This window comes from Branchiostoma lanceolatum, chromosome 1 (assembly GCF_035083965.1).
Source record: "Branchiostoma lanceolatum isolate klBraLanc5 chromosome 1, klBraLanc5.hap2, whole genome shotgun sequence".
Classification (NCBI taxonomy): domain Eukaryota; kingdom Metazoa; phylum Chordata; class Leptocardii; order Amphioxiformes; family Branchiostomatidae; genus Branchiostoma; species Branchiostoma lanceolatum.
Window position 1 is genome coordinate 27875705 of NC_089722.1, and position 10907 is coordinate 27886611.

At 40.4% G+C, this 10907-nt stretch overlaps 1 protein-coding gene across 1 annotated transcript; it reads left to right on the plus strand.

The window, feature by feature from the left end:
- Nucleotides 1-5444: 5444 nt before the first annotated feature.
- On the plus strand, nt 5445-9760 carry LOC136446351 (uncharacterized protein CXorf65 homolog). The gene is made up of 5 exons (XM_066444698.1): nt 5445-5829; nt 7375-7470; nt 8164-8286; nt 8775-8852; nt 9324-9760. Exons 1-5 carry the CDS (start codon nt 5760-5762, stop codon nt 9461-9463), a joined length of 507 nt encoding a protein of 168 aa, XP_066300795.1. The 5' UTR covers nt 5445-5759; the 3' UTR covers nt 9464-9760.
- The last annotated feature ends 1147 nt before the right edge of the window (nt 9761-10907 follow it).

Genomic DNA, 10907 nt, shown 5'->3' on the forward strand with positions numbered 1-10907 from the left:
ACTTTATTGCACAACAATTGTACAAGGCACAACGTATAGACTCTTAGTATATTATTTTAAAATTTTTAATAATATTTTCTATGTGACAAATCTGTCTTACGAAAAAGTTGTAGTATCGGATGAGAATAACCTCCTTGCTTCTACTCTTTAAGTTATGGGTGGAATCTCTAACCTTTAAATTTAGGTACCTTTATTTTTATTTTTTCACAACTTTATTCACCACCAACAATTTTCACAACCAAGATAAGAATTGAGTTAAAATCACAACATCATAATCATTCAAAACGATACTTGAAAGTAACATTACAGAAGGGATACAAGCGATTCATGCACGCTTTATACATTGTCCCATATGTACATTGCTGGGCCGTTGCCACATCAATATGTACTTCAATTTGCTATTTCAATCCCTTGAGAGAAATAGGAGATGATAGACTTATAGTGAATTACGCATATCATAATATTTAGGACATGAAATCAAAAAGTCATATTCATCATTACTACTAGTTCTGGACAAAATGGACAAACCCTCTGGTCAACAGATATTCTATGGGATCTCCTGGTTTCCATACTTTGTATACATTGATGTATGGTCCCATGCCCTTTTCTCATTTCTGAACTCTTTACATTTTTCCTTCACCATTGGTGATCACTTTAGTTCAAATTCCAGTCGAGTTAAAGGACATCATAGTTTGGTAGGTGGACAGTTTTAACATTAATGCGTTAAAAGTGAAACCAGTGACTTCCTTCCCCTCGGAATTGCAGCGGGCAGGGTAGCTGACAGTGTCCACAGCATGCTCACCACGGGTGTAGGTAGTGTTCACGGCATGCTCACCACGGGTGTAGGTAGTGTTCACGGCATGCTCACCACGGATGTAGGTAGTGTTCACGGCATGCTCACCACGGGTGTAGGTAGTGTCCACAGCATGCTGACCACGGGTGTAGGTAGTGTCAACAGCATGCTGACCACGGGTGTAGGTAGTGTCCACAGCATGCTGACCACGGGTGTAGGTAGTGTCAACAGCATGCTCACCACGGGTGTAGGTAGTGTCCACAGCATGCTCACCACGGGTGTTGGTAGTGTCCACAGCAAGATGACCAGCAGGTATGTCCACCTCTGTTGTCGGCTGTAGATAAAATGATAACAGACTTTAATAAAGGTCTTGATGGTGAATGCTCGTCTGTTGAAAAGCAGACATAGCTTTAGCTTTTTCATGCAAACATGAAAGAAAGCTAGCTATAGCCTGGGTACCATCCTATTACTCCCGCGCTCCTACACTCGCTACCCTAAAAAAATTGATTTTTTTCAGGGTAACGAACGCAGGAGCCCCGATAGTAATCTAGGATGGCACACAGGCTAAATAGAAGCAGTTGCAAAGTAAAAAATGTCGCAGGCTAACCTGTTGAACTTGATGATCCAGGACGCCCATGATTCCGGCAACGAGAAATGACGTCAGGAGGACAGCTGTCGCGGCTACAGCGATCACCCGGCGAGTTGTACATCCTGCAAATTACATCATACTTCAAGGCGTTGGTAAAATGAACAATTTGAAAACAAAAGAAATGGGGGGGGGGGGATAATGGGGTAAATGATGTTGACAAGGACCATTTTCATTTGCTTTCTTAAAGGCAAAAAAATGACGGAAGCCAAAAAACCTATCATGATAGTAGAATTAATTCCGAAGCAAGATTGAAGTATAATTTCCAACACAATTTGAAAATTGGATCAAATTTTCGACAGAACAGCACCAGTTTTTGTCAAGGAATAAGCAATCCACTACTTCTGTGACGTCACATTCTGACACTCCTGCACATTTCAACCAAAGTAGAATTCTTGGCCGCAGAACCGAAATTTAATGCAAGTGTAGTAAAAGAAGCCACCAGGGCATTTCAACCGTCCCGATATAGACGGGGGAAGCCGTAAACTAATTGCAACTTATGATCAACTGTCCACCGAGTCACGTGTCCTATCTGAACGACGTAACATTATAGGCGGAGTGTTCACGTTTTCCTTGGCAAAGACTGGCACTACTCAGTGGTAAATTGGCTAATCCCAATTTTCCTATAGTTTCGGAAAGACAATTTGATCTTGCTTCAAAATGGATTCTATCAACGCAGATAAACCAGGCCACCAGATCCCTAATATGATGAAGATTTCTAAAATGATCATCGGAGTTGAAATTGACTTATTCTTATCTTCTTCCTAACAGAGGTTAAGGCCTTTAAATCTAAACAGGTAATGGATTTCGAAGAAGAGAAGCTCTATAAAATAGACCAGTCATACCGCGACTTGCTTGTTGTGGGCCGTTGGGGTCGTTGCCGATAGAGGACGGAGCTCGAGTGTCACCATTATTCTTGGCCGAGTCATGCTCAATCTGGGCGGCCGGAGTGTCGAGCTCACCGGCCGCGGTGCGTGGACGTACTTCGGCCCCAAGGGTTGGAGGATGAGGATGGTTTCCGCTTGAAGCATTTTCTTTTTGTCGAGAGGGTTTTTTTGTTTGCGTCTCTTCCGAAAATGCCACACCAGACGCAATGTCATCTTGGCAAACGACATATAGTTCACTGTCGACGTCATGAGGTACATCATCTTCATCGCCATGTGCTGGGGTTATCCTAGTGTCATCATTGTTTCCCTGGCCTTTAGCTGGACGTGTATGAGTACCGGGAGGATTGTCGTCACTGTTAGCGGTCAAAGCGGTGATGACTTTATCGTCCAGGTATCGAGCTGCATAAGGGTAGAGCTGGCGGGCGTTGCCGTGCCTACCGGCTGAGCGGCCGTGTTGCTCGTGGTCGGCCTCTTGCAGATTCTCCAGATCCGTGTCAAGGGCGTTCGGCAGGGAATTCTTATCGTCATGCATGTTTGCCTCGTACATCGGATTTGGTTCGTCCTGGGTGTTTGATGACGCGTACATGGGATTCGGTTCGTCCTGGGTGTTTAATCCGTACATTGGATTCGAGTCTTCGGGGTTTGACTCGGCGTTGTCTGGATGCTGGTTGTCATGTATGTCTGGGACGCAGATCGGATTCGGGTTCTGGGCGCTCGGCACGTTCGTTTCCATGGTGACCCACGTTTGTACCTTTTCTATCAAACAGTTAACATATATTTCAACGCTCTATTCTACGTTTCTGACTTCTTAGATTAAGTGGTAAGCGTGTGTCTGTGCGAGGGTGTTTGTGTATGTATGTGTGTGTGTGTGTGTGTGTGTGTGTGTGTGTGTGTGTGTGTATGTGTGTGTGCGTGCATGTGTGCGCGCGTGTGTGTGTGCGTATGCGTGTGTGTGTTCGTGTGTGTGCGACTACGTACGTGCGTTTCTGCATAATTTGGGTCACAATGGATGGATTGTGATTATATATGGTATGTGAGTAGGTCCTGTTGATGTGCTAAATCTCTTTTTTTTTACCATTCACTCTATAAGGTACATGTATGAGTTCAATACAAATGTGTCAGTACGTATATTACAGAATCAGTCCAGAGTAAAATGTACATTTTCGATTCTAATCCGTAGATTCAACATATGAGTAGGCATTGTGGAAACGGTGTCATTTCCCTGTGTGACGTACATGTAGGTCCAGTGCACACACCTTTTGCCTCAACCCTGTGGCCTTTTTTGGTCTTTTCCATGCCCACATATCCTTGTAGGATCAACCCCTTTGAAAATGTCTGACACATGCAAAGACAGCTACATAAAGGAGCCTATGATTATACATTGAAAACCAGCAGACTAATCGGCGCTGAGTTCTTAGGCACTTCATTTATGAACTAACCTGTCTTTATGGTGACGTGTACTTTAACCCTATCAACACATCAATATCGAATATTAGTTTGAGAAACATATATGACAATCATCATGAATTCACTCCTAAAGTTTCATTTATGTATTTCTTCTAATGCTTTTAAAGAGTGCGGTCTGAAAATCAAACGGCTGCATTGAAGTGTGTTTATAGCGGTGAGAATTCCCCGTTTAGTAATGTCAACTGATCTGCACCATCAAAGTGGTAGAAGCTTGTTTGTTTGTAAGTTAGTGCAGTTTGTAAACTGCCAAAAAAGGGACTGAGTGTCTAGAGGTTGTTGGCTGTTCTTATATACGATGTAGGGTAAATGTGCTCAACATACAATGAATGATATCAATGCATTATAAGACTAAGTTCATCAAGAACGCGCCCATCTTACACATTTTTTTTTCATCAGCCACAATTAAAAGAAAAAACGTCATTTTCATATTACTCACCATGTTTCTGTAAAACTAGAGTCTAGTTGGGCTTGTCTCTGCTCTTGCTTTTAAGTGAGCGGGAAACTTTCGGCTCTACATTGTCTTAAAAAGTCCATATACAAACATTTGCTGCTGTCTGTAGTTACAAGACGTACAGTATTTAGTTGTAGAATAAATGGTTTCTATCTCATTTTTTAAATAACATCAAGCATTCTATCAATTCGATAGAAGTGTAATATTTTCTAAGTAGCTGGCGTCGAGTAAAAAAAATACCTATAGATCTACTTTTTTATTCCTAAATACGTAAGGGCCAATATTTTTTGAAAATACATTTTGTACTTACCGTCAAGTCAACTTTTTTTAAAGGCGGCCCGTACTCAACGTCTATACCGCTCTCGGGATCAGCCTCAGATGTTAAATGAAAAACAGTGACAGTTGATTCTGGGTAGAAAAGACACATGGACCAGGTTTCAATCGTAGCTCATAGAGTACCGACAAACCGAATGAGATATCATGGGTGGGGTCCGACTTATTTAATCATCCAACACTAGGGGCAGGAACTATTCACATCCACGTACGGGGGACGAGCCTCAAATGTAGATCTTGATTGAAATAAAGATATTATATAATATTCCTGTAGGGACACAGACTGTGGCTTGTCAACGTCTATCTTGTCTGAAGTTGATTGTTTAGAAACGTGAAATATGTGATTTTTCAATTTCTAAAAAAAGTTCGGGCTTGAAAAACAGTGCCTATTTGAAGATTACGTGAATGGTCCGATCCCCGACCAATCAGCGGCAAGATCTAACTAAAGGTACTTACTGTATCAGCTGGCATTATTGCTGACGTTTACTTTTTGCCTCGTGGTCTCTGCATAAGTCAAGAGTTTACTATTGAATATGTATATTTTGGACAGATATATGGGAATTACGTTTCTGTATCAACTTTTGGGTCGCCAAGGACTGGCCGCTTTTTACACATTTAAGACAATGTTGGAGCCAGGTAGATACAAGAATTTAAAAATGTATACAAACAACCAAGCAAACAACACAACATTGCCCTGATATACTTGATTTTTGGTCGTAGATCATAGAAGATTTTGAGTACGATGTAATTTTTTTTCGCAGTAAGATTACAGTATGAACCATCCTGCTTTTGATAATCATGATGCATTTTCGGGTCAAAGTTCACTTCTTGACTGACAGAAACCTATAAGGTTACCTGTGCAGCCCCAAATGTTGCCAGGTAGGTTTCACGCTCTGTTACCCCGCCAAACAAAACAGCCCCCAACCAACCATACAAAACAGGTGTATCGCGTTCACCTTACAATACACGGGCGCACCGGATCGCCTAGCGCCGCTGGATCACGTTACAAGTTTACCCCAAGCTTCCTTCGACCGTGTCCTATATACTGTAACCAGTACACAACAGTGCGGAAAGCTGGAGAGAGGCGACAGAACCTTTGTTGTCATTCTGTGTGCAACAACCCGTTAAGAAAGGTCAAAATTCTTTCAACAAGGTCGGGCGGTTAAGGGACCAACGGGGGCGATGTCACAACACTCCAGACCTCTAGACATGGAGCCGACGGTACAGTACTTCATAACTGTCAAGTATGGAGGTAAGAAAAAACTATAGACACTATAGTATCTAAGAGCAACTGATAATCATGTTAAAGCAATAACTACAACAGCTAGTGTCGTTGTTAAGAAAGTATAGGTTGAACAGATTGAATTTATCTATATATGTTTGGGGGTCTACAAAGTATCATATAGTAGCTTATAACGTTAACATGTATACATATGCATCTACATTGTTAACTGCAACGCCACAATACAAGTGAATACAATCTAACAATTGAAAGATTAGTCGTCTAGGAGTTTATCTATGTTACAAACAGCGCTAGCAACACTGTGGAGAAGTACCTCTAACAGCTGGTTATTCTGTCTTTTATATGATTGCTTATCGCGATCAGAACAATGTAGCGCGCCAGGTTCTAACAGAACAATGTGGCCTTGAGAAACTCAAACAGTATAAGGCGAATACACGCATGTGGTCTTTGAAAAAAATTGCTGCTTAAAGAAAGCTTGTTACCGAAAGGATATGTAGCATATGCCTGACGTATATGTTTGCTATATTTATGATATGGGTCGTCATTATATAACTGTTGGTTCAAACAGGTACAGTACACCGTACTACAGTAGTTTACGACCTGTGTGTTTACATAAGGCGTTTGTGTACACACCATAAAGTCTTCAATTGCAGTTAGTCATTGGTTGTGGTTCGTCGTTGTTAGGTAGTTCGATTCCTTCCTCTTGAAAAGAAGTAAATTCTATTTTCTGTTGTCTAGTATGTAGAAAGCTTCGGTTCTATCTAGAAACAGGATACTAGAAACGGGGGTAGCCATAGTCTCACAGGGTTGAGATATGATTTGTTATATCTAAAAGTTGTATAAATACAGTAGCAAAACACTGGGGGTAGCTAGTAATTATACCCAAATAGAACACTCAGCTTGTACGAGAGTATTCGAAAACCAGGTAAAATTTCGACGTCTTACTCCTGGTTGATTGTATCATAGTTGTTGATATTTCTCACCAGTTGCATTTTTCTACTTGAGAAATATAAGAGACTTGTTGGGAACAAAGGAAAATGGTTTTAGTAAAGAATGGACGCAGTGACCCGATAAAAGACCGCACAAACACTGATGAATACTTTTGTAAGTCCGCAAAGCTTCACAGTGCTAATATAAATTGTATGAGGTTTAGAGTTTACACGGCATTTCAATTTCTTGAGAACTCGCTCTTGCTTGTCCAAGGCGCAGAGGTTTCAATCAGATTGAAACATCCTTGGTATCAGGGGTTAGAAATAAAAAAAGTTTTTAAAAATGTATTCTAAGTTGGGGCACCACAATTGTTATTTCCATTTAAATGTTGTGCACTGCAAACGGATGTAGGTAGCAATTTTCTTACTTTCAATTACTAATCAGTAAGCAAAAGTGGCTTGTTATGTCTCGAGGGTCGTCTTTTGGAAATATAGGCTAATGATACATAATTAGGAGTGCTGGAAAGTGTATGTATGCGTGATTAATCCTTTTATGATAGCTGCCATACTCCTTCTAAGAAGCCACTATGGTAGCAATGATTACAGTAATATTTGTATTTTTCAGACAACCAGACAGAAATCTTCAACCCCCACTGCAAGAGCACACTGCTGTTGAAGTGTATCAAGCAGAAGTGTAAATGTGAACTACTGGACCACGACAGTAAGATTCAGGCTACACAAGTTAATCTCCAAGCAGATGTTGGGGAGAAAGATCGTAACGTTCTCTGACGGACAGGATCCCCTGAAAGTCTCTCGCCCCAGCGTGACATTTCACAGGGCCCCACTGCAAAGCAGTGTCAATAACTGAGCTGGGCAACCCTCGATAAAGATGACAGGAAATAAAGAAATAAGATAAACATTGTCAGAGAACATTGCAACCTTAACATCTGCTTGGAGTTTATATCAACCCACCCCTAATTATAAGCGATTGAGTATCAGACGCGGCTGTCTATAATTGTCGCCTGAAGATAATTCTCGAGTGCGCTGTACCGTGTAATTTCACACTGTAATGAGATGGTGCCATTGTTATACTGCATGCAGTTTTACAACATTCTGTAACCTGTTTTTATTCCTTTGAAAACAATTCCTCAAATACTCTAGCGTATTGAGCTATCAAGCAACAGTGTGATGGGTAATTAATTATAGCAATACATACTTGGCAACAATATTTGATGAAAATACTCATTGATGTAAAAGTAGGTGGCTGAAAATCTCAGTGGGAGTTGTATATGAAGCTATTTTCTATTCAGTTTGCATTCTGTCCTTTCCCATAGCCACTTCGATAAACCATACTTTTCTTCCGCTGTATCTCAAGATAACCATTCACTGTTAATTGTTATTCGCCCATTTTCAGCGGTCATCGACCTAGCGGACGATCAGGGGAACGTGAAAAACTTGTCGGAGAATCAAACCCTCGCCACCTACGCTAACGACGTCCTGGAGCCGAGAGGCGTCTACTTTCTCATCAAAGTCATTAGTAAGTCAATCTCATTTCCACAGCATTCCTGAAATATGGTGCTGGTGGTGCTGTACTAAGACTAAGATCGTGCTGTCTAATACTAAAAGTAATGGAGGAAAGAAATGTCTTAAACTTTCCTTATTCAATATCACGATATTCCTTCCTTCATTCTTTCCTTCCTTCTTTCCTTTCTTCTTTCTTTCTTTCTTTCCTTCCTTCTTTCCTTCTTTCCTTCTTTCCTTCCTTCCTTCCTTCCTTCCTTCCTTCCTCCCTTCCTCCCTTCCTCCCTTCCTTCCTTCCTTCCTTCCTTCCTTCCTTCCTTCCTTCCTTCCTTCCTTCCTTCCTTCCTTCCTTCCTTCCTTCCTTCCTTCCTTCCTTCCTTCCTTCCTTCCTTCCTTCCTTCCTACCTTCCCTCCTTCCTTCCTTCCTTCCTTCCTTCCTTCCTTCCCTCCCTCTTTGCTGTAGATCTCCTTAGTTAATCCGTCTCTTTCCTGCCGTGACCACAGAAAGTGAAGTTGAGAACGAACCGACGCGGTACGAACCCGTCATCAGCAACACGGAGAAGAACTGTCCGGGTTTGTCAGGTAAGAATTCCTTGCTCAGCCGTTTAGCGCGTCTTTGTTTTTAGAAGATTCCGTTAGATGGCGCTGCTGATACATCCAACGGTGGTGTTCAAAGATTTGTGATGGTGTAGAAACATTTTGTATAGCGAAAGATATTATTGTATCTGTTGAAGTCAGAAGTAAAATGTATTGCCATATGACCGCCAGAAAAAAAAGCTTTAAAAAGGTTTAAGATGCGTAAAAAACATAAATTACATGCACAGTGATTGTGCTCTTTGATATTTTTCCAATGTCTTTTTCACTAACAAATCCCAGAATCCAGGATTAGCCAAAAACTAGGCAAAAAGAAACAACTGAATTAAACAATTAAAATGATTTGTATCATGTCGGATACGACATTCTATGAAAATGTAAATATGTTATCTACTTCATCTGATGAAATTATCATGTTTGTCTTATCTACTTATGTATTATTGCTTTTGTTTTTTCCAGATCGTTTAAATCGCTCTACTAAGTCCCAGGCTGGCAATAGGAAAGGATGGGCGAACCTAAAAAAAAGACTCCCGGCATCTTCTGCGCTATCCGCCATTTCCAAGGCCACTACCAAATCCGGAAAGAAAAATTCTAAATGATTTCTATGTCTCTCTCGATCGATATGAAATTTGTTATTATAAGTTTTACCAAAGATTTCACCAATGCGAATATGTATAGTTGCCACATAGTTATATCTATCAATTTTCTAGTTCCAATCAAGATATGAAAATATAAACATAATGTGTGAAAATTGATCACTGCTTTTTTAAGACGGTATAAAATCTGTAGCTATATCATCATAAGTATTTTTATTATTCGGGCTAGGGCCTTTATTGTTAATGGCTAGTCTTTATATATTTTTACTAAATAAACAATAAAACTATTCGTGAAAAATACATTGTTATAGTCGTTGTCATTAATCGGACTGTGAGTTTTACATAGCTTTATGACTTTTGGGTTGCGAGTTGAAAAATAATTCACTATCTCAACCTACAAGTACATGAACAAACAACACTTTGAAGAAACGCATTAGAGGGAACGTTAAAGATGTAGTTGTAGAATTTGAAATGTTGTCGATAGAATACGCATGTATCTCTATGGTCTCAAGTTATTCTCAATACTGTATCACCGTTAGATTGAGATCATAAATCATACAAACTGCAAAAAGGTAGATTTAAGAAAAGCAGTGCTTTGTTGTCGCTTAATACATGTACAGCATCTATACTAAGGCCGCGGAAAATACCACTGAAGCTAGACAGAAATGCCTTCTTATTGTTAGATATCATGCTACGATAGAACGACCGAATATAACACACATTAAGATGACAATTTACAGCTACAAGGATGATACACATGGGCAACACAACCCAGATGAAGAACCAATATACCTTTAGGCCGTACGTGATAAGAAATGTGTCAAACTGACCAAAAATAAACGCGCACATCTGGGTAAGGATGATTTGATTCAAAAATAGAACAGAAGAAGTGCTTGTCTCAGTTATTTGAAAACATATTTATATAATAACGGCATTGTAAGCTAGACCAAACTGAGCATCTGTCCCTTGTGTCCACTTAAATTGGCGCCCGCCCTTGCTGTATGTCTACAAATGGCGGATGTTTCTTATTTGCCCGTCGCTTATGATACAAGGGAGACAACTCCGTCATGTTAATGTGCCCGTACTTTACAACGGGGCGGTTTATTGGATCTTGCTTTATTATATTTTGTAAACTATGTTGTACTGCTGTATTCTTGATTGCATTCTGTGAATAGTTCTATAAAGTTGTAAATCACTGGAATCAAAGCTCTTTGTACACAGACACTAACGATTACCTGTAAACGTTTCACATCATCAGCGCCTCCTAGCGGCGGTTAACAGTATTGATCCGTATTGCCATGAAGAAGGAAGCAGCGCAGAAGTACCTCAGACATGTACATATTAGTTTGTAAAAGAAACTCCGTTCCCATTCATTCCCCCTTGTCTTACAAATCATATCAAGCACCTGAACACAAATACCCCAAAACATAACCTTCTCTTCAAATGT